We start from the raw sequence: 27,597 nt of genomic DNA, 5'->3' as shown, positions 1-27,597 counted from the left end.
GTGGCTCATATTCAGTGGCTAGCTCTTTTTAAGTGAAGATTTGATATTCCATGCAGGAGGCAGATAACTTACAGGGTCACTAATGTCTAGGTGGGTTGCTGAGAAATCCACGGGAGATTTTTGATCTCATCTGTTTCTTGGTATGTTCTATGTAGTGCTCGATAACAGTTTGTCTGCTAACCCACATTTAACTCAGGTTAATTCTGTATGTTAGAGTATAAATTATATACATAGTAGATTGTTTCACTTCCCTAATTTTATAAAGTACAGTTTATTTTGTTTATTCAAACCTGTCGCATCTTGTTGCTTTATAACGTCAGTAAGTAGGGATGAGCAATAACTGCTGGCTCACAACGACACATACATCTTGTGAACAGACAAAAAAGAAGCTTCTGAAAATTTGACCTCTCTAAACTAAAAGTTACTGCCTCATAATTAAGTGAAGTATAAATTTTGTGATCTGGTCTAGGATCGAGAGATACGTTTGGCAGTCTAGTCTGTAATTTTAACATCTCTCATCTTATTCTTGAGGGAACTGTTATTTGTTCGTGTCTAGGTTTCAATGTGCTGACAACTTTCTTTTATTTTACCCAAGTGGTTATTTTTAATTTGTCAGCATAGACAGCCAGTCAGGGTTCTTCCCTAACAATGGTAAGCTCTCCATAACTGAGGTAGATTCCACTCTCAAATGATGAAAACTTTCTCTTTCATCTGAGGTCCATATAGGCAATCTTTTCTTATGGCATAATCTTTCCCTGTGCCTAATCCAGGGAGCCAAGGCCAACCACCTATTGGCAGCTAGCTATGTAGAGTTGAACTTGGAATTTAACTTCAACCTTCCTACATTGTGCATGTCAGAGCCACAGTGAAAACTGCGCTTCCACTTGTAGATTGCAAGATGGAAAGGTCAGTGCTGCAACATGAGGCGGAATGCTGTCAGCACTCTAATAAGTGCCCAGGGAACCATACTCAGAATAAGGTGAGGTCATGTGGGCAATCATGCTCAAACTGTGGGCCTTGGGCTACTGAGGGTCTAAGCCATTGATATTCAACACCTCTGCCAAGGCCAAACAAGAGAACAGGCTAGGAATCTCATCATTGTCATTTGGATGATGTAACATAATCAGACGAATTCCCTTATGCATAGAGTCATGGAGATCTGTGGCACAGAAAAAGACCCGTTGGTCTATCGCTTCCTCGCTAATCAAAACCAGCCACCAAACTATTCTAATTCCATTTTGCAGCACTTGGCCATAGCCTAGTATGCTTTGGTATACATGGCACAAGTTCAAAATTGGCTTATTAACAGGAGGGAGAGGATGGTGGTAGAAGGCTGTTTGTGTGACTGGAGTCTGGTGTGCAGTGGTGTGCCACAGGGATCAGTGCTATGTCAATTATTGTTTATGACATTCAAAAATGATACAGATGAGAATGTGGTTGGCAGGGGTTGGGGGGGGGGTAATGATAAGTAAGTTTGCAGATGACACCAAGATTGCCTGGGAGGTTGACAGTGAGGAGGATGGTATTATGTCAAGGGTGGATATAAACAGATGGAATTTCACCCTGATAAACGTGAAGGGATGCACTTTGGAAAAAGGAACAAGACAAGGGAGTACTCAATAAATGGCAAGACCCTAGAAACTCGAGGGAACAGAGGGACCTCAGGGTGCTTGTCCACAGATCCCTGAAGGTGGGAAGTCCAGGTTAAAAGGGTATTTAAGAGGGCATATGGGATGCCTACCTCTATCTGTCATGGCATTGATTATAAGAGCAGAAAGGACATCTCAGAGCTGAACAGAACTTTGGTTAGGCTACAGCTGTAGTACTGTGTGCAGTTCTGGTCACCATACTCTTGGAAGGATGTGACTGCATTGGAAGGGGTGCAAAAGAGATTCACCAGGATGTTCTCTGATGAAGGGTCTAGGCCCGAAACGTCAGCTTTTGTGCTCCTGAGATGCTGCTTGGCCTGCTGTGTTCATCCAGCCTCACATTTTATTATCTTCACCAGGATGTTGCCTGGTGTGGAACATTTTAGCTATGAAGAGAGGCTAGATAAGCTTGGGTTGTTTCCTTTGGGGCACAGAAGGCTGAGGCAAGTTCTGATAGAGGCTAGATAAGCTTGGGTTGTTTCCTTTGGGGCACAGAAGGCTGAGGCAAGATCTGATAGAGGTGTATGAGATAATGAGGGGCAAGGACAGGATGGATAAAGCAGCTGTTCACCTCACTTAAAGGGTCAATACGATGAGGCATAATTGTAAAGTGAAAGACAGGAGGTTTAGAGGCGGGGATAAAATAGTATCAGAGATAATGGGAACTGCAGATGCTGGAGAATTCCAAGATAATAAAATGTGAGGCTGGATGAACACAGCAGGCCAAGCAGCATCTCAGGTTTAGAGGCGATTTGAGGGGAATCTTTTTCACAAGAGGGTGTGAGGTTCTGGAATGAATTGCCTGGAAAGGTAGCTGAGGTGGGAAACCCCACAACCTTTAAAATGTACTTGGATGAGCATTTGAAGTTTGATAACATTCAAGGCCCTTGGCCTAGCATAAGAAAGTGATACTAGTGTAGATAATACAATATTTTTATTGATATTGTGCTCCCTCATTCTATAATTCTAAGTCATGATAAATGTAAGCAACAAAGCAGTTTCTTATCATTACAGTTTTATGAGCAAGGTTTATGTTCATGTTGACTTTGTATTAGTAATACAAATGAAAGCTAAGAATTAGTTTCTCAGAAGACAGTGACAATTTTGCAACATATTTTGAGTCTTAGTTTCAGTAAATGCAAAATGCTGTAGTCATTCTACCCATAAATTCTAATGAGTTATTTTGTGGTGACAAGCAAAAGAGAGTAGGGTAGGATTAGTGGTTGGTCCATGGGGTCTTTTCTTCACTTAAGTAGTCCATCATAAGAAAAATTTAAAGACTGCTGATGTAGAGATTTGTTTGCAAATGAGATGCATAGGATTTACATGTGCTCAAACCTCTCATAACCTTTCAAAGGGAAAGACATTAATATTTGAAATGGGAAATGTTACAGGGAAAGGGACAGTATGGATAGTGCTTTCAGAGAGTCAATGCAGGCATAAGGGGCTGAATAACTTGCTTTGTGCCATAAATGCATGGAATCATAGTATTTTAAGCTTTAAGCAATATGCCAAGATCCCACAAAAGTGATTCAATCAGTTACGCAGAAATTTGGTCCTGGGTATATTGTGATGAAAGCAGACTACACTATGGCCTCTCAGTTTACTGTGCTTTTGAAGAGGAAGCTGATTAGACTCCATACCAGTCGACAGTGAGGCTTAAGAACTCTGTGAAATGATCTCTCATTCCACTGTTTCCATGGAAAACATTACAGATTTATTCTTTTTAATAACTCTCTTACATCTTCCATGGAAGCAATGGATTGAGATATGAGATGGCAAGACTGTGGGATCAGTGCTACAAGATCAGGCAGAATATTACCAGATGGCGTGACAAGAAGGTCAAACCAAAAGCATTAGTGACAGTCTAATTTTACAATAGGACTGATCTATGCTGTTTTAAAACTGCCAGTTGGCTTGGCCGTTGAATTATTACTGTTATTAAGCAGCTTCTCCTAAAGTAATTTGCTTTCCATCAATTTTTCTCCATTAATTTCCTTCCTGCTTTCTTTTCTGGGATACACTCAATGAGTTCAGGTCACTTCTAAGGGGCCACTTTCCGTATGAGAGTCTCAACATGGGACGGCATGGTGGTTCAGTGGTTAGCACTGCAGCCTCACAGCGCCAGGGACCTGAGTTCGATTCCAGCCTTGGGTAACTGTCTGTGCAGAGTTTGCACATTCTCCCCGTGTCTGCATGGGTTTCCTCCGGGTGCTCCGGTTTCCTCCCACAGTCCAAAGATGTACAGGCTAGGTGGATCGGCCATGCTAAATTGCTCGTAGTGTTAGGGCGTGTGTGGGTTATAGGGGGATGGGTCCGGGTGGGATGTTCCAAGGGGCAGCATGGACTTATTGGGCCGAAGGGCCTGTTTCCACACTGTAGGGAATCTAATCAACAACTGAGTATCTGCAATGAGCATGAGAGCTGGGCTGTGTCCACAACTCAATAATTCTAAGCACAGTTCTCAGGATGAAGAATAGGAGCAGGGATCTTGGCTGATTTATCACTCTATAATGCAGAAACGGTCAGACCAATATCAGACCAAACCCTGATAACCATCATTAGCTGAGACCAATGAGCTCTGGACAGACTGAGGACTAAAGCTAGGGACAACCTGTCCTTACAAATGAATTAACAGTTGGATAAACTCTTTGTGGCATTAATGCAAGCAGCATATGACCTTCTTTAAGAGCAGATATTGCAAGATTCAGTCACTTGTCTGGGATAGGCAGACTTAATGAAAACAAAATTTGGCATTTGGACATGCAGTGCTCTAGATGTTTGCTGTACTACCAAACTGCACTGGAACAAGGTATACAATATTTACACATCATTCTGTCAGTCGGTGGTTTTACCTGTTGACATATGCTGCCTTATTACTTTACTTGATTGTAAGTTGTTATTTTCTCAACTCCTTCATTTTTCAACTTTTTGTCAATTGCAATTTTGTTAATTCGTGACATTGTTTTAAAAGCTTCAACTAGTCCACTTCTAACTAACTTTCGGTCCAAACAGACAACAAGTCATCTGAATGGATATAACAGTCTTCCTCAGCATTCACTATATAACACTCCCCAGTCTGTACACACTATAAAACGCTGCTGACTCCAATTGCTGCAGGCCCTCACATCCCTATTTACACAGCTACACTTCTACTTATTGTCATCCTATTGCTCATTTATATCCTTCAGAGACAGGCCCTTTAATGGCCTCAAGAAAGATTTGCCTATTTAATCTGCTGAGGTATTGGTGCTCAATGACTTTGACAGAAACAATTCTCTGGCTGTGGATCCAGTGTTGGGAATCTCATCTCTTCAACTCGGATCTCTGCATCCATCCCCTCCATCCTTAGATCAGAATGTGAATGGGTAGAAGGCAGCTGGTGCTGCTGCTGAGGTTGCTCCTACTACTGCTAAGGCTGTTGCTCCACTCATCATTTGTGATGCAAAACTGACCTGTGCAAACCACTGCTATGCTGTGGCTAATGCTGCTGACAGGGTCATCGAGCTGCAGTAAGTGAAATGCTAGACACATGAAGTGATTTCTGAGAGGTTGGCAATCAATTGCCAAACCATGAAAGTATATTCTTTGAAATAGAGTGCTGTCAACAACGGCCTTGTGCCTGGCCTTCAGTTTCACTAGCTTGTCACTGAAGTAGTTTTTCCTATAGTGCACTCAACTATGTGACCACTATGAGTTACTGATAGCTTAGGGAATAGATTTGCCAGCTGTTAAAACTGAAATGTAGAGCTAAAGATACTTTTAATTGCCTGCTTCCATAATCTAATTGCAATACCAAAGAGAACAAGCAACAGTACAGTGATAATAGGAACTACAGATGCAGGAGAATCCAAGATAACAAAGTGTGGAGCTGGTTGAACACAGCAAGCCAAGCAGCATCTTAGGAGCAGGACAGCACAGGAACACGTCCTTCAACCCACCAAGACTGAGCCAACACAATGTGCCTTTCTAAACTAAAAGCCCTTTGCCTCTACAGGGTCTGTATCCCTCTATTCCCTACCTATTCATATGTCTGTCAAGATTCCTCTTAAATGTTCCTGTGTCTGCCTCCACTGGCAGTGCAATCCAGGCATTTACCACCAACTGTATAAAAAACTTGCTTCTCACATCTCCTTTAAACTTACCCCCTTTTACCTTAAACCCATGTTCCCTAGTAATTGCCAATTCTATCCTGGGAAAAAGACTCCAGCTATCCATGGCTCTCATAATTTTGCAAACTTCAATCAGTTGCCCCTCATCCTTCAAGTTTGCCCCAAATCACCTCATAACCAATACCCTCCAAACCAGTCAACGACCTGGTAAACTGATTCTGTACCATCTCCAAGGTTTCCACATCCTTCTTGTAGTCTGGCAACCAGAACTGCATACAATATTCCAATGTGGCCTAAATGAAAGCTGCAGAATCACTTGCCAATTTTTACATTCCATGCGCCAATAGATGAAGGCAAGTACTCTATATGTCTTCTTGACCACTGTATCTGATTGTGTTGTCCCTTTCAGGGAACTGCAGACCTGTATGCCTCGGTTTCTCTGTATGTTGATGCTCCTAAGGGTTCTGCCATTTACTACATCATTCCCTCCTGCCTTAGATCTTTCAAATAGCATCACCTTGCATTTGGAGATAGCAAGATTTGCAGATACTGGAGTCAGAGGCAACATAGTGTGGAGCTGGAGAAACACAGCAGGTCAGGCAACATTGGGTCTCAACCTGAAATGTCAACTTTCTGGCTCCTCTGATGCTGCCTGACATGCTGTGATCCGCCTGATCAATACTGTGTTATTACCTTGCATTTAACAGATAAAATCCATCCACCATTTCTTCACCCAAGTCTCCAGCTTATCTATATCCTGCTGTATGCTCTAGCAATCCTTCTCACTATCTGCAGGTACCCCAATCTTTGTGTCATCAAACTTACTAATCAAGCCACCTACATTCTTCTCGAAATCATTTATGTATCTTACAAACAAAGGGGTTACAGCACTCATTCCTGCAGAATACCACTGGTCACAAATGTCCTATCAGAAGAAACATCCCTCCACGTTATTCTCTGTCTTCTAAGCCTAAGCCAGTTCCGTATCCATTTTACCAGCTCACTGCGGATCCCATGTGACTTTACATTGAGTAACAGGCTGCCATGAGAGGCCTTGTAAAAGGCCTTGCAAAGTCCATTTGGACAACATTCACTGCCTTGTCCTCATCAATCATTTTTGTAGCATCCTCAAAAAACACAATCAAGTTATGAGACATGACCTTCCCTGCACAAAGCCATGCTGCCATGCTAATATTTTTCCAAACGTGAGTAAATCCTATCCCTAAGAAACTTCTCCAATAATTTCCTTTCCATTGACGTAAGAGTTACTGACTGTAAATTCCTGGATTATCCCATTTGTCCTGCTTAAACAAAGGAACAATGTTGGCTGTTCTCCAGCCCTCTGGGGCCTCTCCTGTGACTAAAGAGAATAAAGGATTTCTAAACAAGGCCCCAGAAACTTCCTCAGCGTTCTGGGATGGATCACATCAACTCCTGGGGACATGCAGACCTTAATGATTTTAAAACACCCAGCACCTCCTTTTTTATATTAACAAGCCCTAAAATATTAATATAACCCCACTGAGACTCAACTTCCACCATGTCCTTTTCTTTTGTCGATATCAATGCAAAGTATTCGTTAAGAACCACTTCATCCACTTTCTCCAGCCCAATGTATAAATTCCATCCTTTGTCTTGAGTGGAACCATCCTTTCCCTAGATATCCTCTTGCTGCTTACATATTTTAAATACTTTGAATTATTCCTTAATCCTGTTGGCCAAAGACATTCCATGGCCCCTTTTAGCCCTCCTAATTTCTTCTTTGAGTCTTTTTCTGCTATATTTTTATTTGTCAAGGGCTCTGTTAGTCTGTAGTTTCCTTAACCTTGTATACTCCGGTTTCCTCCCACAGTCTAAAGATGTGCAGGTTAGATGGATTGACCATGCAAAATTGCCCATAATGTTCAGGGATGTGTAGCTTAGGTGGGTTATAGGAGATGGGTCTGGGTGTGATCCCCTGAGGGTCAGTGTGGACTTGTTGGGCCAAAGGTTCTGTTTCCACACTATTGGGATTCTGCGATATTATAGAATCATTGCATCTGTTCCTGAAATGCTCCCTTCACTGAAACACTGGCTACCTGGCTGCACTCATTCCCCAATACCAGGTCTAGTGTGCCCGCTTACTGTGTTGGACTATATACATATTGTTTCAAAAAACTCCTGGATACACCTAACAAATTCTTCCCTATCTAAGAACCTGGCACTAAGTGAGCCCCAGTCAATGTATAGGAGGTTAAAGTCACCAATCACAACAACAGGAGTAACAGGAATAAAGAGTACTGGGCTAAAGGTAAGATTCTTGGTAGTGTGGATGAGCAGACAGCTCTCGGCGTCCACGTGCATAGATCCCTGAAAGTTGCCAGCCAGGTTAATAGGGTTGGTAGGAAGGCGTACAATGTGTTAGGTTTTATTGGTAGAAAGATTGAGTTTCTGAGCCATGAGGTCATGTTGCAGCTGTACCAAACTCTGGTGCGGCCGCACTTGGAGTGTTGCTTACAGTTCTGGTCGCCGCATTATAGGAAGGATGTGGAAGCATTGGAAAGGATGCAGAGGAGATTTACCAGGACGTTGCCTGGTATGGAGGGGAGGTCTTGTGAGGAAAGGCTGAGGAACTTGAGGCTGTCTTCGTTAGAGAGAAGAAGATTAAGAGGCGACTTAATAGAGGCATACAAGATGATCTGAGGATTAGATAGGGTTGACAGTAAGAGCCTTTTTCCTCGGATGGTGATGGCTAGCATGAGGAGATATAGCTTTAAATTGAGGGGTGATAGATATAGGATAGATGTCAGAGGAAGGTTCTTTACTCAGAGAGTAGTAAGGGCGTGGAATGCCCTGCCTGCAGCAGTAGTAGACTCACCAACTTTAAGGGCATTTAAATGGTCATTGGATAAACATATGGATGATAATGGAATAGTGTAGGTTAAACGGGCTTCAAATTGGTTACACAGGTTGGTGCAACATCGAGGGCTAAAGGGCCTGTACTGTGCTGTAATGTTCTATGTTCTGACACTTTTGTTTTTACATCTTTCCACAATCTGTCCACCTGTCTGTTCCTCTATCACCTGTTGGCTGTTAGGAGGCCTGCAGTACAATCAAAGTGACTGCATCCTTCCTGTCCTCAAGCTCTACCCGTATGGCCTCGCTGGCTGAGCCTTCCAAGGTGTCCTCCCTCAGTGCAGAACTGATATATTCCCTACTCAGTAATGAAACTCCCCCACCCCTTTACACCCTTCACTAACACGCCTGAAACATCTAAGTCCTAGAATGTTAAAGTGCCAGTCTTGCTCCTCTCTCAAACAAGTCTCTAACATAGCTACAATATTATATATTAATCCAAGCTCATAAAATGGTGGACAGGGAGAAGTACAGATCTTGCTGCTGCTCCTGAGTTTGCGGGCTTACTTCTAGATTCACTTGTAGATTCTTGCAGTTACTACATTTCAATAGTATAAGATTTTTATTTTGATTCATTTTTTATTTGTTTATAGTCAAAAAAAATGATTTTTTTCAAACGGAGTTGTCTGAACAGAACTTTTGTAAAGGCATACACATATCTTGCTTCTAAATTTCTTAAAGTTATTGCATTTCAGGAGTGTAAAATTTTTATTTTGATTCATTTTTAGTTCTTTTGTAGGCAAAAACGCAACACAACCAAAAAGAAACCCAAAACCTCCCAAAAAAAACATGATTTCTTTTTCAAACCGAGTTCCGTTAACAGACCTTTTGGAGTAGGCCACCTGTGGGTGGCTCCATTTTTTTTCCCTAAAATTCCTAAAAGTAGAAGGAGAGATTCTTTTAACATTGCAAAAGAGATTTTTTGAAAATTGCTGATGAGAGTTTTTTTTTAAATAGTTGTGTTTACAGGAGATGCCTACACATGGATGACCCTAGAGTGAGAATTTTTATGTCAGAAATTGAAAGCAGCCTGCTGAACCACTCGAGAAGCTATTTTTAAATTCAATTATTCAGCTAAATTGTTGATTTTAATTGAGATTTATATGTTTGTTATTTTTTATTTCTTATTTTTTGCATGCTTGATACTAATTCTTTGGGTAAGGGAAAGTGGTTTCTTTTAAATATAAGGTGCTATTGCAAGCTGGTTCTAGTTAGGCTTAATGTCATTGAGGGCATACAAGAGACATAAAGAAATGATTACACAGCAAGATCAGTCAAATAGATGGATGACCGCCAGAAAAGGTACGAAGGTTGTTCAAAAGTCTCCTATTCCTCTCTCAAACAGATACTCAGTTATGGGTATTGTTGAAAAAGATAGTCTGTCAGAGAAAAATAGAAAAGACAGTTAGATCTTGGGCACTAAGAATGAATTTTATGTTAGGTGATGTTTGACAAAATTTAAAATAATAATTCTTATAGGGGACTCTCCTGTTGAAGGCACATATAGGGGATCCTGCAGCAGTGAGTGTGATTCTAGGATACATTGGTAGGAATGACATAGTTAGGAAAAAGATTAAGGCTTTACAGAGGGAATGTAAGAGGTTGGGCAGAGGATTTAAAAAAGCCAAACCTCAAAGTAGTAGCCTCTGGTTTACTCCCAGTGACAAGCTCAAATAAAGGAAAGAATAAAAGGATAAAGGAGATAAATCAATTGCTTAAGTAGTAGCATAATGTTCAGGGACTCAGGTTCTTGGATGACTGGGATCTCTTCTGGGCCAAAAAAGGCTTGTTCAAAAAGGAAAAGGACCAATATCCTAATGGGAAGACTTGCTAATTATTAGAATTATTAGAGGTAAACTATTAGAGATAGGAGTTGGAGGGATCCCAAGTAACAGAGTAAATAGAAAGACAGATCAAAATAGTTTTGAATCTGACATTAACAAGTTAATTAGAAAAGATAGACATGAGCAAATCAGAGAACGATGTAACCTCTGAGGAATTAAACTACATTGTTTTCAGTGCAAGGGGTGTTACAGGTAAAACTGATGAACTCAGGGCATGTTTGGGAACATGGGATTAGGATATCATAGCTACTACAGAAACATGACCGAGGGATGGAAAGGATTGGCAGCTCAATGTTCTCAGTTTCAGATGCTATAGGAAGGACAGAAAGAGAGGCAAAAGAGGAGATGGAATGATGTATTTGATTAAGGAAAACATCACTGCTGTAACGAGAGAAGATACTTCTGAAAAACTGTCCAGTGAAAATATGAGTTGAAATAAAAACAAAAAGGAGTGAAATAAAAAAGGAATGATCACCCTGACGGGACTGTATTATAGACCCCCCAATAGTCAGAGGGAAATTAAGGAACAAATATGTAGAGAGTTCTCAAATATATGTACGAATAATTAGGTTGTAATAGTAGGTGATTTTGGTTTTCCAAACATTGACAGGAACAGGCCCTTCGGCCCTCCAAGCCTGCATCGACATGCTGCTCGTCACAGTGAAAACCCCTATACTTCCAGAGACTGTATCACCCTATTCCCATCCTATTCATGTATTTGTCAAGAAGCCCTTTAAAAGTCACTATTGTATCTGCTTCCACTACCTTCCCCGGTAGTGAGTTCCAGGCACCCACCACCCTCTGTGTAAAAACCTTGCCTCATACACCACCTTTAAACCTTGCCCCTCGCATCTTAAACCTGTGCCTCATAGTAACTGACCGTTTTACCCTGGGAAAAAAAGCTTCTGATTATCCGCCCTGTCCATGTTCTTCATAATCTTGTAGGCCTCTATCAGGTTGCCTCAATCTCTGTCGTTCCAGTGAGAACAACCCAAGTTTCTCCAAGAGACCTAGTAAGAACTGCCAATGCAGGAAAGCTGATGTTTCTAGCCAGGGCTCTTTTCTCCAATCTCTCCTCATAGCTAATGCCCTTCATACCAGGCATCATCCTGGTAAATTTTTTTCAGTACCCTCTCAAAGCCACCACATCCTTCTGGTAGTGTGGTGACCAGAACTGAACACAATATTCCAAATATGCCTTAACTAAGGGTCTATAAAGTTGCAACATTACCTGCCAATTTTTAATAGTCATGGAAGAGAATAAGCCTGCCACAAAAATTCAAGTATTTAATTAGAGTAAGGCAAATTTTAATGGTATGAGACAAGAACTTTCAAAACTTGATTGCAGTAGACTGTTAACAGGTAAAGGGGCTTCTGACAGAAGTTTTTAAAAGTGTGCTAACGGGAGTTCAGGGTCATTATATTCCTGTTAGAGTGAAAGGTAAGACTAGTAGCACAAAGGACAATGGATGAACAAAAATATTGAGGTTCTGGACAAGAATGAAATAGTATCATATATTAGATATAGACAACTGGCTTCAAATGAATCTTTTGAACAATATAAAGCATATAGGGGCATTCTTAAGAGGGAGATTTAGAAGGCAAAGAGAGAACATGAAATAGCCTTGGCAAATATGGTTAAGGATAATCCAAAGAGATTCTATAAGTACATTAAAAGAAAGAGAGTAACTGAAGAGAGATTAAGGCTCCTGAAAGATCAAAGAAGTCATCTTTATGTTGAACTTTAGGAAATGGAAGAGATATTAAACGAATATTTCACATCAGTTTTCACCGTGGAGATAAAAAAGAAGCTAGAGAACTCAGGGAAATAAATATTGATGTTCTGAAAACAATTCACATTTACAGGAGAGGAAGCAAAAACACAAGTTGTTACAAAATTTCAGCAGGCCTGGCAGCACCTGCGAAGAGAAAGTTTTGGGTCCAGTGATTCTTCCTCAGAAGAGGAAGTGTTGGAGGTCTTAGAAAATGTATGGGTGGATAAATCTCCGGGATGTTATCTAGTCTATCCCAAAATGGTGTGGGAAGTTAGGGAGGGAATTGTGGGGCTCCTTGCAGAAGTATTCATGTCATCTATAACTGTAGTTGAAGTGACAGATGACTGAGGAGTGGCTAATGTTGTGCCTTTGTTTAAGAAGGAATGTAAGAGGAAGACTGGGAACTACAGACCTTTCAGTCCGACTTTGGTGGCGGATAAGTTGTTGGAGGTGATTCTCAAAGATAGAATTTGCATACATTTGGAGAGGTAAAAAATGATTAGCAACTGTCAGCATGGTTTTGTGTGACGGATCGCGTCTCATAAACTCGATTGAATTTTTGAGGGATTGATCAAGGAGATCGATGAGGCAGAGCAATAGGCATTGTTTAGTTCGTCTTGAGTAAAGCCTTTGACAAGGTTCCGCATGGTAGACTAACTAGGAAAGTTAAATTACATGGGATTCAGGGTGAGCTTGCCAATTGGATACAAAATTGGTTTAACAGCAGGAGATGGAGAGTGATGTTGGAGGGCTGGTGTTTGGACTAGAGGCCTGTGACCAGCTGTATTCCACAGGAATTGTTTGTTTCTCACTTTGTTTCTCATCTGTATAAGTGAGTTAGATGAGATTATAGATGGCATGGTTAGTATGTTTGCGGACGACACTGTTGGCCAGGAATTGCTGACACATAAAAATATTAGTTTGTGAACTGGCTTGAGCTGGCTGCAATGGGTTGGAAGTAGCTTGGCTCAGAGGAGAACAACAGATCTGACATAAGGTATAAATCCTTATTTGGTGGAAGAGCAATGAGGTAATGCTACCGAAGCACTTGGGCCATAGTCTGTAACAAAAGGACACAGCTGACAGAAAGGCCAGGGCCAATGAGACCAAACAATAATTTTTCATTACAGGAAAGATGTGGAGGCGTTGGAAAAGGAGCAGAGGAGATTTACCAGGATGTTGCCTGAAATGGAGGGAAGGTCTTACAAGGAAAGTCTGAGAGAGCTAGGGCTTTTCTCTTTAGAACGACGAAGGATGAGAGTTGACTTGATAGAGGTGTACAAAATGATCAGAGGTATAGATACGGTGGACAGCCAGAGATTTTTTCATTGGGTGGAGGTAGCTATTACGAGGGGGCACAGTTTTAAAGTGAGTGGAAGTAGATAGAGGGGACATGTCAGAGGTAGGTTCTTTACTCGGAGTGGTAGGGGCGTGGAATGCGTTGCCAGAGAGTGTAGTGGAGTCAGCCCCATTAGGGACATTTAAGCGGCTATTAGATAGGCATATGGACAATAGTATTCGGTAGCGGTGGAGGTTTGATAGATCTTAGGATTAGGGCAAAAGTTTGGCACAATATCATGGGCTGAAGGGCCTGTACTGTGCTGTGCTGTTGTATGTTCTATGTTCTAAGACACCACAGTTCCAGAAGATAAGGGAAAAGGAAAAAAAATCGAGAATTTCAAGCGTGAAGCCAGCAAAAACTCCGGAGACCAACTATCTCAGCAGTGGAAGACCTTACGATAGAGGCGTGAAGACTATGTTGAGGACCCAAGGAATTGGCTGGCTGATGTGAACTCTTATTCTTGAGTATTACATTCTGTGACTGTTCAAGGAAAGTCAGAGCAATATGGGGGTGTGCTTGTAGATTTTAGTCTTGTATGAATTCAAGTCAGCTTTTAATCCTATTCTTAACTGAATGAAATGAAGTGTATGTCTGTTTTAATTGAAACAATAATTTTAATTGTCAGTTGACACAGATTTGACTCTCTTCCTCTTTGAACCAAACCAGTAATTGTTATTGAGGGTGGTAACCAGGCAACAAAACCAAAACTGGTCGTATAGTGGACTGTGAAAAAGGTTATCTAAAACTAAAGAGAGATCTCAATCAGTTGGGTCAATGGGGTGAAGAGTGGCAGATGGAGTTTAATTTGGATAAATGCAAGGTATTGTATTTTGGTAAACAAACAAGGGCAGGATTTATACAATTAAAAACAGTGCCTTGGGTAGTGTTGTAGAACAGAGAGACCTCGGGGTTCAGGTACTTAATTCTCTGAAGCTTGTATCGCATATAGATGACAAAATGTGGAGCTGGATGAACACAGCAGGCCAAGCAGCATCTCAGGAGCACAAAAGCTACCTGAAACATCAGCTTTTGTGCTCCTGAGATGCTGCTTGGCCTGCTGTGTTCATCCAGTTCCACATTTTGTTATCTTGGATTCTCCAGCATCTGCAGTTCTCATTATCTCTGATCGCATATAGATGGGTTGGTTAAGAAGGTGTTTAGTACGTTTGGTTTCATTGCCCAGACCTTCGCGTATAGGAGTTGGAATTTATATTGAGGTCGTACAGCACAATGGTGAGGCTTCTGCTCAAGTACTGTGTCCAGTTCTGATCGCCCTGTTATAGGAATATTATTAAGTTGGATAAGGTGCAGAAGAGATTTACCAGCATGTTGCTGGGGATGGAGGGTTTGAGTTATAAGGACAGGATGGATAGGCTGGGGCATTTTTCGTAAACTGTAGGAGGTTGAAGGGTGACCTTATAGAGGTTTATAAAATCATGCAGGGTACAGGTACGGTGAGTGGCAGGTGTCTTCTCCCTGGGGAGAGGGATTTCAACACTAGCAGGCATATTTTTAGGGTGAGGGGAGAAAGATTTAAAAAAGACATGAGGAGCATTTTATTTTATACTGAGAATGGTTTGAGTTTGAACTTCTAGAGGAAGTGGTGGATGCAGGCACAGTTACAGTGTTTAAAAGACATTTGGACAGGTACATGAATAAGAAAAGTTTGGAGGGATATGGGCAAACAGCAGGCAGGTGGGACTAGTTTAATTTGGGATTATGGTTGGCATAGACTGATTGGATCAAAGGGTCTGTTTCTGCGCTGTATGACTTAATGACTCTCAGTTAATCCGCTTTACCTGTCATACTCCTCACATTAAAACACATACACTTCAGACTGCCAGTCCTGCTGTGTTCAGTAATCTCCTCCTGTTTCCTCTTAGTCTTACTGCCCTTGTTTCACACTCCTCCTCAGTCATTTTATTCGCTACTGCTCTGGTTCTTGCCCCTTCCCACCACACTAGTTTATACATACCCTGCCCACCCTGAGTGGCATTAGCAAACCTCCCTACAAGGATATTGGTCCCTCCTCAGTTTAGGTGCACTCCTTCCATCTTGTACAGATGCCACCTACCCTGGAAGACATCCCATTGTTCCATCATTGTTCTGATGAAGGGTCTAGGCCCGAAACGTCAGCTTTTGTGCTCCTGAGATGCTGCTTGGCCTGCTGTGTTTACCCAGCTACACACTGTATTATCTTGGATTCTCCAGATCTGCAGTTCCCATTATCTCTCTTTTCAAGTGGAACTTGACACTTGATAGATGCTGATGCATTCTTGAAACTTTGCAATCTATTAGCCTTCCATGGATCCAAGCTTTGCTCAATGTGAATATACTACATTGGACAGGCTTCCTGATAGTGCTAAATATTGAATTTAATTTTTTTAGGTTTGAATTTTGTGCTGTTTAGATTAATGTTGAATCTCATTCCAACTTCTAACAATGGTTTCGGAAAATGTTCTTCTTAGAATTTTCAGATGTCTAGTTTGTACTGCTTAGCCTAGCAGAATATACCAACACACCAGACCTAACTTAAAACATACATAAAACATTCCAAAAGGATCCAGTGTGGGAAATGTCATTGTTCTTAGTTTATCAGGGTTCAGGTGCAAAATTTCATAATTAAACCATTTCAAGAGGGTTTAGAGTGTTCTTAATAGTTTGCAATCTGAAGATGCCATTTAGACACACGGGACTGAAATTATACACAGGTGTTGCTTTCACAATTTTTGACCATTTCAAAAAAGGTTTGGGGGGGACGCAAAAACATTGCTCTTCAGTTTTTCAAGCCTCCAGTGCTTGCTGCTTCTGACATAGAACACACACAAAGGTGCTCATTTGCATTTTTCTTTTCTTTATTCATTCACAGGATAAGAGCATTGCTGCCTACGCAGTATTTATTGCCCAACCGAATTGCCAAGAGGGCAGTTAAGGATCAAGCACATTGCTTTGGGTCTAGGGTCCCATGTAGGCCAGACCAGGTAAGGATGGCCGTTTCCACCCCTAAAGGGCCCAGATGGGTTTTTTTAAAACAATTGACGATGGATTCATGGTCATCATTGGACTCTTAATTCCAGAAATTTATTGAATTCAAATTTCACCATCTGCCGTGGCAGGATTCGAAGCCAGGTTCCCAGAACGTTATCTAGGTCTCTGGATTAACGGTCCATCGATAACACCACTAGGCCATCACCTCCCCCTCATTTGAACCATCCCAACAGTATTTAGGAAAGTAACAACATGCTTAACTTTAAATTTCAAGTCTGTGTTGCTTAGATTTGGATGCACTGTACACAGCTTTTACGTCTCATGGTGGCGAAGTGACTGGCGTGCCTGGATAGCAGTTGGCAGTGAGGAACTCAGTCCAGAGTGGTGGAGAGTATACCCTCATGGAGAGTGCAGGCTCAGTGCAGCAGACAATGAGCCGTGATGGGGGAAGCCCAATGTAGAGCACCTGCAAGCTCACGGCTATAGAAAGGCTGTTTTGTCAAATATTTAACTATATTTCTTCATTTTTCTACTTCATAGTAAGAAGAACTGTAATGTTAAATGTTTAACTTATTTATTTCTTTTTCTATTTCATACTTAAGATTATCGACCAACGTATCTTTGTATCCAAGGTGGTGCCAGAAATGGTGACTGTGTACACTTTTCACTGTACACCTTTGCTTGAGTACACATGATAATAAAACTAACCTAAAAAATAAAATTCTATTTAACTCAATGGTGCTCAGACTTTTCCGGCTTATCTTCAAACCCACGCTCAGGTACATGAGCAGCTTTTAAAAAACTTTTATTAAAGTCAAAGTAAATACTTTCAAATGCAGTGGCTCACCTGTTGTGAACAAGCTCAGCCATTAATTTTAGGATTGGTGTTGTACAAGACGGCTCATGATACCATAGCTCAACGGCACGTTGGAGGATTGAAATGTATCCTGGATATCTGTGGGTGATGTGTTAAGGAATAACCAAGGCGAAGAAATCAAATCTAGTGTTGTCTTTGTCCTTAAAGCGGACTTATGCCCCAATGGACTTATTACCTAGTGGTGCTGTTAATAGATGATAAATATCTGGTAGCTGAAGGCAATAAAGCATTGGGAGCTGATTAACTATACTTAGGTATGTATGAAAAGAGCCAGCCAAAACTAATGTTTAAGCGTTTAGAGCAGAGATGTAAGCTTTGTGGCAAACAATGAGGAGTTCCTCCACTAAAACATTCTAGTCTTTGTGTATACTTTTCACATCTGCTTGGAGACCCTTTAGCACAGACCAGAGAAGCATCAAAGTCATTGTTTCATTATTAATATCCTGGGTGTCAACTAGATTATTTTCTTGCTCTCCTGTGAAGACTTAAATAGTTCGTAAAGTATGCCACTTTGTTTTTATTTAGAATGGAAGGATAATTGTTAAATGGGTTATGTAAATACAAGTTTTTGTTATTACCCAATTCTGCCTTTAAAGGGGCTACATAACTTTTCTGATGAAATGTCAGCTTTTCTGCTCCGAAGATACTGCTTGGCCTGCTGTGTTCATCCAGCACTCCACTTTGTTATCTCGGATTCTCCAACATCTGCAGTTTCTATTATCTCTAACTTTTGACTATCCTTTTCTTCAAATATAATTCTGAAACATTTTGTGTTTCTTTTGCTGCTCTTTACAATTTTCTATTCATATGGTCTTGTTGCAACTCATTTTTTTTTCATTTTCCTTTGCTTCTCTTTTTACCTCTCCCAGTTACTTGATTCACCATTATTCTTTGCTTATCTGCTCTTTCCTTTAGTTTTATACTACGTATCTTTGGTTGACCAGACTGTTTAATTCTGTAAGCAGGGCTCTTAGTCCTTAGGGGCATACACAGGAAGCTAAGCCTGCACCTGTAGCAGAGAAAATGCTGAACTTACTATAGAATGCAGTTGGAGCTCATGGCTTAAACTGAAGAGACTGAATTCATGAGAGTTTAAAGAGGATTGGAAAATTTTCCTAGCTCAAGCTTAAAGGAAGTAAACGCAGTGTAATCTATGCAGTGAAAGGCAGTTCTGGGATTAGAAATTATTTGGCTGTGAAAAAGAGAAGGGACCGGGCCAGTGGAAGCAGATATTAATCTTGGACTGCATGTGGGTAAATGAAATGTCTACTTAAGGGATAGAGTGAAAAATAACTGTGGGTGGGGAAGGATTTCTGGTCATTTTAAAAAGGCTTGTCTGAAAGGTGGTCAGTAGACAGAATGTGGCCTTTGAAAGATGCATCTGTGGCCCACTGAGCCTTGTCTTGGATACACAGAACAATAGGTTAGTGAACATTTTAAAAATACTGTAGAGTTTGTTGTCCAATCAGTCTGTTTCTCACCTGCATTTGCTGATCAGTGAATCTACCAGCAGGAAATGCAGGAAGAAAATAGCCTGCAATTTTTTGATCAGGAGGCAGTGAGACTTAAAGTAAGCAGCGACGACAAGTGTGCAGGATCCAGAGCACTGGAGTGGTTGGAGAGAGGTCGCTGAGTTTACGTGATTGACTGATACCTCTCTGAGAACTCAAAGTACGTTAGGGTGAGAAGATGTACAAGAGCTTTGGGTGCGGCACAGAAGACTTGTCTAAGTGAGGGAAAGAACTGTATAGTGGGTATTTCTGCCTCTGAGTGCATGATCCCAAAACTGTAGCTCATGACTTCACTTGGGGTCCTGGTTCAATTTTAGGTAGCCCTATAATCACAGTTAAGATCATGAAAATTAGAGGTAAGGTGTGCTAAATTGTCTTTACTAAACAGCGAGACTTTTTATTTAGTCATTCAATGACGGCATCGCTGACTAGGCAGCATTTACTGCCCATCCCTAATTGCCCAGAAGGCAGTTAAGAGTCAACCATATTGGATCTGGAGTCACATGTAGGCCAGACCAGGTAAGGATGGCAGTTTCCTTCCCTAAAGGACATTAGTGAACCAGATGGGTTTTTCCCGACAATCGACAATGGATTCATGGTCATCATTGAGAAAGCACAAACTTAAAGTGATCACAAAAAGAACTAAAATTGAGTCCAGAGTAAGTTTCTTTGTAAAATCCATCACATGTGATTCACTAACTGGAAGTAAGATAGCTTCTTGAAAAAGAAGAATATGGAAAGTCACGTAAAACAAAAATCTGCAATTATATAGGAGCAAGCTGATGAATAAATTAGACTTAGGCAATTCCAATGAATAGAATTCCATAGGTCTACTAAAGTCTTTCTGTGTTATAACTTTCCACGAAGTCGTGAATGGCAGCTGTTTAGCTAAATTAGATAGAACATAGAACAGTACAGCACAATGCAGGCCCTTCAGCCCATGATGTTGTGCCGAACTTTTACTCTAATCCTAAAGTCTATCTAACCTCTAAGCCTACCTTATACTATTATCCATATGCCTATCTAATAGCTGCTTAAATGCCCCTAATGAGATGGCTCCACAACCTCCGCCAGTAATGCATTCCATGCCTCTACCTACTCTCTGAGTAAAGAACCTATCTCTGACATCTCCCCTGGATCTACTTCCACTCACTTTAAAACTATGCCCCCTCGTAATAGCTACCTCCACCCAATGAAAAAATCTCTGTCCACCCTATCTATACTTCTGATCATTTTGTACACCTCTATCAGGTCACCTCTCATCCTCCGTCGTTCTAAAGAGAAAAGCCCTAGCTCTCTCAACCTTTCCTCCATTCCAGGCAACATCCTGGTAAATCTCCTCTGTACTTTTTCCAATGCCTCCACATCTTTCCTGTAATGAGGCAACCAGAACTGGACACAATACTCCAGATGTGGCTGAACCAGACTGTTGTACAGCTGCAGCATAACTTCATGGCTCTTGATCTCGATGCCTCTAATAATGAAAGCTAACACACCATATGCCTTCTTAACAACTTTTATCATCCTGGGTGTCAATGTTCAGGGAACTGCGAACATGACCCTCAAGATACCTCTGCTCCTCCACTGCCAAGAATCTTTCTGTTAACCCTGTCTACTGTTTTCAAGTTGGTCTTTCCAAAATCAATTGCCTCACACGTTTCAGGGTTAAACTCCATCTGCCACTTCTCAACCCAGCTCTGCATTCTATCAATGTCCCTTTGTAACCTAGAACAGCTCTCTGCACTGTCCACAACGCGAACCACCTTTGTGTTATCCGCAAACTTGCTAATGCGCCCTTCCACTCTTTCATCCAAATCATTTACAAAAATCGCAAATAGAAGAGGGCTCAGAACAGATCCTTGTTGTACACCACTCGTAACTGAGAACCATGTTGAATATCTTTCGTCCACTACCACCCTTTGTATTCTAAGGGTCAGCCAATTCTGAATCAAATCTGACACATATCCCCTATCCCATGTCTCCTTACCTTCTGCATGAGCCGACCACGGGGAACCTTATCAACGCCTTACTTAAATCCATGTATACCACATCCACTGCTCTAACTTCATCCATGTTTGGTCACCTCTTCAAAGAATTCAATAAGGTTTATGAGGCATGATCAAACCCTCACAAATCCATGCTGACTATCACGAATCAAACTGTGCCTTTCCAAGTGATCATAAATCCTATCCCCTAGAGCACTTTCCAATAATTTGCCCACCACTGATGTAAGACTAACTGGCCTGTAATTTCTAGGGTTATCCCTATTCCTTTTTTTGAACAAGGGAGTGACGTTTACCTCTCTCCAATTTTCTGGCACTGTACCCGTGGACAGTGAGGACGAAAAGATCATCGCCAAAGGCGTTGTGATCTCTTCCCAAAGAATCCTTTGATGAATCCCATCAGGCCTAGGGGACTTATCTATCTTCAACTTCCTCAAAATTCGTAGCACATCTTCCTTACTAACATCAACCTCCTCTAGCCTACCAGCTTGTTTCGCATTGTCCTCTTCGACAACTAGGTCCCCCTCAGTTGTGAATACTGAAGAAAAGTATTCATTAAGGACCTCTCCTATCTCTTTAGGCTCAGTGCACAAATTCTCTTTACAATCCTTGATTAACCCTACCCTTTCTCTGGTCATTCTCCTACTCCTCGTGTACATGTAAAAAACCTTGGCGTTTTCCTTGATCTTATCTGCCAAGGTTTTCTCATGCCCCCTTTAGCTCTTCTAAGCTCTTTCTTCAGCTCCTTCCTGGATAACTTGTATCCTTCTAAAGCCTTTTCCACTCCTTGTTTCTTAAACCTTACATAAGCATCCTGCTTCTTCTTAACCAGTCATTCACCCTCTCTTGAGGATCAAGGCTCCCTCACTTGACCACATCTTCCCTGCCTGCTAGGGACAAACATATCTAGCACACGCAGTATGCATTCCTTAAGCAATATCCACATTTCAATAGTGGTCTTCCCTGACAGCATCTGTTCCCAGATGATACCGTTATGGGGGAATTTGAGTATGATCTGAGTTAATCTGTAAATCCAGATGAATTTCCAGCTAGGATGAGAATGAGGTAGACAGTTTCAGTTAATTCCATACCCAATAATTATATAAATCCTTCAAGAGTCATTTTCCATTTATTCTTAAAGTAGTGAGGTTAGAAGAAAATAAAACTAAACTGCACAAACAGACAGAATTTCTGCGAAAATGCATTAACCCTGAGGTTTTATTTGGAATGGAATGTGACCCTTACCACATCGAGAAAGATAAAGCAATGGAGTTAAGTCAGGGATGGAACGAAGCACAGGCTTTGGAGAGGAGATAGAATGGCAACTGGGGAGATAGGAAGTGTTGAGAATAACAGGAACCTTGCCATTTTTTGGAATGTGTGAAAGGCAAAGTGTTTGATCAAAACAGACCTATCTGGAATTCAAGAAACAACACTGGCACTTTTCTATAAAATTTTGCTCTACAATTCTATGAAGTCATGATATGGCAAAGGACAACATACACTCTGTAATGTTGCATCAAAAATTCATATATTGTCTTAAAACAATGGGTCACTGTTCAAATAAAGAAAAGGCCAAAATCAGCTGTTGGTTAGTTCACCGAGCTAACTGATTTTCATGCAAACATTTTGGCTCCCTTCCAGGTGACATTGTCAGTACGGCATAGCCTCCGCTGGAGCACTGTTGTTCTGTCCTGCTCTGAATTTATATGGTCCAGTCTGTTATGGAGGGCAATCCAGGTTCTGGTTTTGTACCGGCCTTTTATCACCATTCTCTGTCTCCCATCACTCAGCTGGTTCTGGGCACGACTCGCTAGATTACCCTGGATTCCTTGTACTTTTACCAACTTTATCAGTCTCCCACATGGGACCTTGTCCAAGGCCTTAGTGAAATCCATATAAACTGCATTTCCCTCATCAACACACTGGTCACCTCCCTGAAAGAATGAAATTTGTACGTCTTGACCTCACTCTGACAAAACCATGGTATCTATGCCTGATTAAACGTTGCTTCTCTTAGTAGAGATTAATTCTGATGTTCAGAATCTTCTCCAATAGTTTCCCTGTTGCTACTGTGCAATTCACTTGTATATAAGTCCCTAGTCTATCTCTACTATCCTCTTGAAAAGTGGAGCCACATTAGCTATATTCTAGTCCTCTAGCATCTCTCCTGTGGCCAAAGTTTAAAAAATTGGATCACAGCCCCCGTAATTTCCTCCCTTGCCTCCAAAAGCATGTTGGGATATGTCTCCTCTGGGCCTGTGGATTTGTCCTCTTCAAAGCCTGCCAAAACCAACAATTCCTCCTCATTCCTTGTTTGAACTGTTCAAGAACCTCACACTCCTTCTTTCCGAATTCTGTACCTACATCTTCCTTCTCCAAAGTGAAGAGCGATGTGAAATACTTGTTTTACACCTGTCCGATGTCATAAAATGCCCACAGTGTGGAAGCAGGTTATTCAGCTCATTGAGTCCACATGCCCCTCCGAAGAGCATTCCACCCGGACAAACCCACCCTAACTGTATCCCTGTAATCCTGCATTTCCCATGGCTACCCACCTAACCTGCACATCTTTGGACTGTGGGAGGAAACCCATACAGAATGGGGTACATACGCAAATTCTACACAGATAGTCACTCAAATGTACAATCAAACACTGGTCCCTGGTGCTGTGAGGCAATACTGAGTGTAGTTAAACCTGTTTCAGGTCCTGCCCCATGTCCTCTGGCTTGCATCTTGCTTACGTATTGCTTCTTGGCTCCTAAAGGATCCTACTGCTCCCCATTATCCTTTTCCTCAAGTGCTGGGAAATGGGATTCGTATAGTTGTGGTTATTTTAAACTGGCACAGGCTCAATGGGCCAAAGGGCATTTTTCCGTAATGCAGATCCTAATTTTCCATGATAGTAAGAACGGCCAATGCTGGAGTTAGAGATAACACAGTTTGGAGCTGGAGGAACACAATGGGCCAGGCAGCATCGGAGGAGCAGGAAAGTTGACGATTCAGGTCAGGACCCTTCTTCAGGGTCCTTCTGAGGGGACTTCTGAAGAAGGGTTCCAACCTGAAACATCAACTTTCCAGCTCCTCTGATGCTGTTTGACTCGCAGTGCTCCTCCAGCTCCACACGGTGTTATTCCTAATTTTCCATGCTGCATGACTCTATTCTTTGGCTGAATTTCCTCTGCATAGGTTCCTTTAATAAAATATTCGATACACCTTTCATAATAGAACTGTCTGTCTCCTTTTCCTGCCACACTAGTTTAAATTCCTTCCCACAGCAGTAGCCAACCGACCGTAAGGATGTTGGTCTCATTCTGGTTCAGGTATAGGTTGTCCCACTTGTATTAAATTTAAATTAACATAATTACAGCAAGTTAAGTTGGAAGGAGTGTGGAGGCAACAATCTGAGCATAGTTGAAGTGGTCGATTTATTTTGTTGTTAAGTGTCCTGTAGTGTCAACATTGGAGTAATAAAACTACATGACATACAACTGTATCAGAGATAATGGGAACTGCAGATGCTGGAGAATCCAAGACAACAAAATGTGAGGCTGGATGAACACAGCAGGCCAAGCATCTCTGATGAAGGGTCTAGGCCCGAAACGTCAGCTTTTGTGCTCCTGAGATGCTGCTTGGCCTGCTGTGTTCATCCAGCCTCACATTTTGTTGTCTGACATACAACTGTAGATAGCACAGTGTGGAACTGGACGAGCGCACTTCTGAATCTTCATTTCTTAAGAAAGGTCCCGACCTGAAACCTTCCTGCTCCTCTGATGCTTCATGGCATGCTGTGTTCCTCCAGCTCCACACTGTGTTATCTCTGACTCCAGCATCGGCAATTCTTACTGTCTCTGAAATAGAACTGTAGTTGATATGCTATTTGATGAATAAACCAAAGGCCTGAATTAAATGGCGAGTTTGGATCATCATGTCACTCTGAGTGTCAGAAGTCAGTTTAAGGACATCTGCAAATAAAAATCTGGTACCATGCTTTCACTTTTTCCCTCAATTCTGAAACAGGTTTAACTATACTCGGTATTGCCATCTGCTGGCAAAAACAAGCAAAGGTGCCCACATCCCAACTCCAATACTTTGCATTTATCAGTATCTTAACTAATGACCCAAGAAAAGCAATTTCCAGAGCACTTGTATGAACTATAAATGACAATGAGATCACCCAGTCAATCCTAGACTTTGATCTTTGAAGAACTGGCTATTTTGAAGGATAGGAATTAATAGGTTTGGGTGGGATAATAGAACATAGAACATAGAACAGTACAGCACAGAACAGGCCCTTCAGCCCACAATGTTGTGCCGACCATTGATCCTCATGTATGCACCCTCAAATTTCTGTGACCATATGCATGTCCAGCAGTCTCTTAAATGACCCCAATGACCTTGCTTCCACAACTGCTGCTGGCAACGCATTCCATGCTCTCACAACTCTCTGCGTAAAGAACCTGCCTCTGACATCCCCTCTATACTTTCCACCAACCAGCTTAAAACTATGACCCCTCGTGCTAGCCATTTCTGCCCTGGGAAATAGTCTCTGGCTATCAACTCTATCCATGCCTCTCATTATCTTGTATACCTCAATTAGGTCACCTCTCCTCCTCCTTTTCTCCAATGAAAAGAGACCGAGCTCAGTCAACCTCTCTTCATAAGATAAGCCTTCCAGTCCAGGCAGCATCCTGGTAAACCTCCTCTGAACCCTCTCCAAAGCATCCACATCTTTCCTATAATAGGGTGCCCAGAACTGGACGCAGTATTCCAAGTGCGGTCTAACCAAAGTTTTATAGAGCTGCAACAAGATCTCACGACTCTTAAACTCAATCCCCCTGTTAATGAAAGCCAAAACACCATATGCTTTCTTAACAACCCTGTCCACTTGGGTGGCCATTTTAAGGGATCTATGTATCTGCACACCAAGATCCCTCTGTTCCTCCACGCTGCCAAGAATCCTATCCTTAATCCTGTACTCAGCTTTCAAATTCGACCTTCCAAAATGCATCACCTCGCATTTATCCAGGTTGAACTCCATCTGCCACCTCTCAGCCCATCTCTGCATCCTGTCAATGTCCCGCTGCAGCCTACAACAGCCCTCTACACTGTCAACGACACCTCCGACCTTTGTGTCGTCTGCAAACTTGCTGACCCATCCTTCAATTCCCTCGTCCAAGTCATTAATAAAAATTACAAACAGTAGAGGCCCAAGGACAGAGCCCTGTGGAACCCCACTCACCACTGACTTCCAGGCAGAATATTTTCCTTCTACTACCACTAATGTGATAATGTGACTCTCTACTCAGGAAAATGCTTTGGGGTAACTCGCTGTCACTCACAAAGAAAACTGCCGACTTCCTGCTACAGCTCCATGCACAGTCCTACCAAATTTTTTTTAAAAAGTTCTAGATGAAAGAGCTAATTTTGGCAATACACCAAAGTTTCAAAAGTACAATTTATACATATTTTAAAGGAAAACCATGTGCACACATCATTTTCTTTTTTACTGCTTCCCTTACAACTACATCTGCTCTCCCCTCCCAAAACATTGTTCTGGTACAATTAGGCTACAAAGGCATGGATCACAGAAGAAGTCAACAGGCCCTGGGGCTATAGGGTAGATGGAGGAGGGGAGACCTGCTGCTAGCTGAACTGTAGAATACCCCAGCTAATAGAGTTTCCTCCTTCCCCACAGCAAAAGAGCATTCAGCTAATGGCTCACTTTGTACAACGCTGGCACTGTGACACTGTTGCAAGGATACAGCCAGTTGAACAGCATGGTGTAGCTGGCTTTTGTATTCAAAGCAAAGGCAATCCCTCTGAGGTCCCGTGACAGGCCAATCAACATGCACTGTTGGAGAAAAAAAGGCAAAGTAATTGATTTTTATGTTATTAGACAGCAGATGGAGATGCAACGAGCCAATAATAGTCAAATCGCAGACTGTTGTCATTCACAGTTAAAGGCATTTCCTACTTCTCTCTAAAGCTTGATACATAACCAAAGAATGAAAGATTATTGTATAATGCGAACAGGAAATATTGACCTTCATTCTTGCACAGTCGATATCATATATCAGTTTTTATTAAAAATAATGAGGATTGTCTGTTCCTTATAGCTTCTGGAGACAAGATCCTCAGTTTTACTGCGTGAGAATGACTTTAATTGGCTTAAACTGGAAGTGCTGTTATACATGATGCCAGATAACAAAGAAGAAACATGTGTAATGCTGAATAAATTCTTTGTACAAAAGTACTACATGCACAGTACACTAGAAATACATTTAAAAGGTGCAAAGTGAATCATCCAGCACAGGAAACATCATTCTTTTACACAGATCAGAGTGGAAATTAAGGCGCCTATTAGCTACTCAAAGCTTATATAAACCAATAATTTTAATAAGAATGTGAATATAGTGGGCCTTAGAATTAGTTAAATTCTCAACTTTGTCCCAACTCTCCTGATTGGAGTGACTCTTGAGATACTGATTTCACAAACGGTGGAGGTTGGTACTGAAAAGACATTGTTCAATTCCGAAGAAGTTTTGCATTGTTCTCAAAATGTTAATTCTATATTTTCATTCTGCAGATGCTGCCAGAC

At 41.5% G+C, this 27,597-nt stretch overlaps 1 protein-coding gene across 1 annotated transcript in view; it reads right to left on the bottom strand.

The window, feature by feature from the left end:
* The window catches only part of LOC125458092 (ran-binding protein 17-like), a 1,334,110-nt gene that overhangs the window by 234,515 nt on the left and 1,071,998 nt on the right, over nucleotides 1–27,597 (bottom strand). The window contains exons 20-21 of the mRNA XM_059650767.1: nucleotides 26,762–26,850; nucleotides 17,453–17,560 (exon numbers count right to left, since the gene is read on the bottom strand). Of these exons, the coding sequence (XP_059506750.1) occupies nucleotides 17,453–17,560; nucleotides 26,762–26,850 (197 nt within the window). The remainder of the gene's footprint in view (nucleotides 1–17,452; nucleotides 17,561–26,761; nucleotides 26,851–27,597) is intronic.

The sequence above is a fragment of the Stegostoma tigrinum genome, chromosome 13 (assembly GCF_030684315.1).
Source record: "Stegostoma tigrinum isolate sSteTig4 chromosome 13, sSteTig4.hap1, whole genome shotgun sequence".
Lineage (NCBI taxonomy): Eukaryota > Metazoa > Chordata > Chondrichthyes > Orectolobiformes > Stegostomatidae > Stegostoma > Stegostoma tigrinum.
Note: the sequence above shows the minus strand (reverse complement) of the source record. Positions and strands in the feature narration are given on the sequence as shown.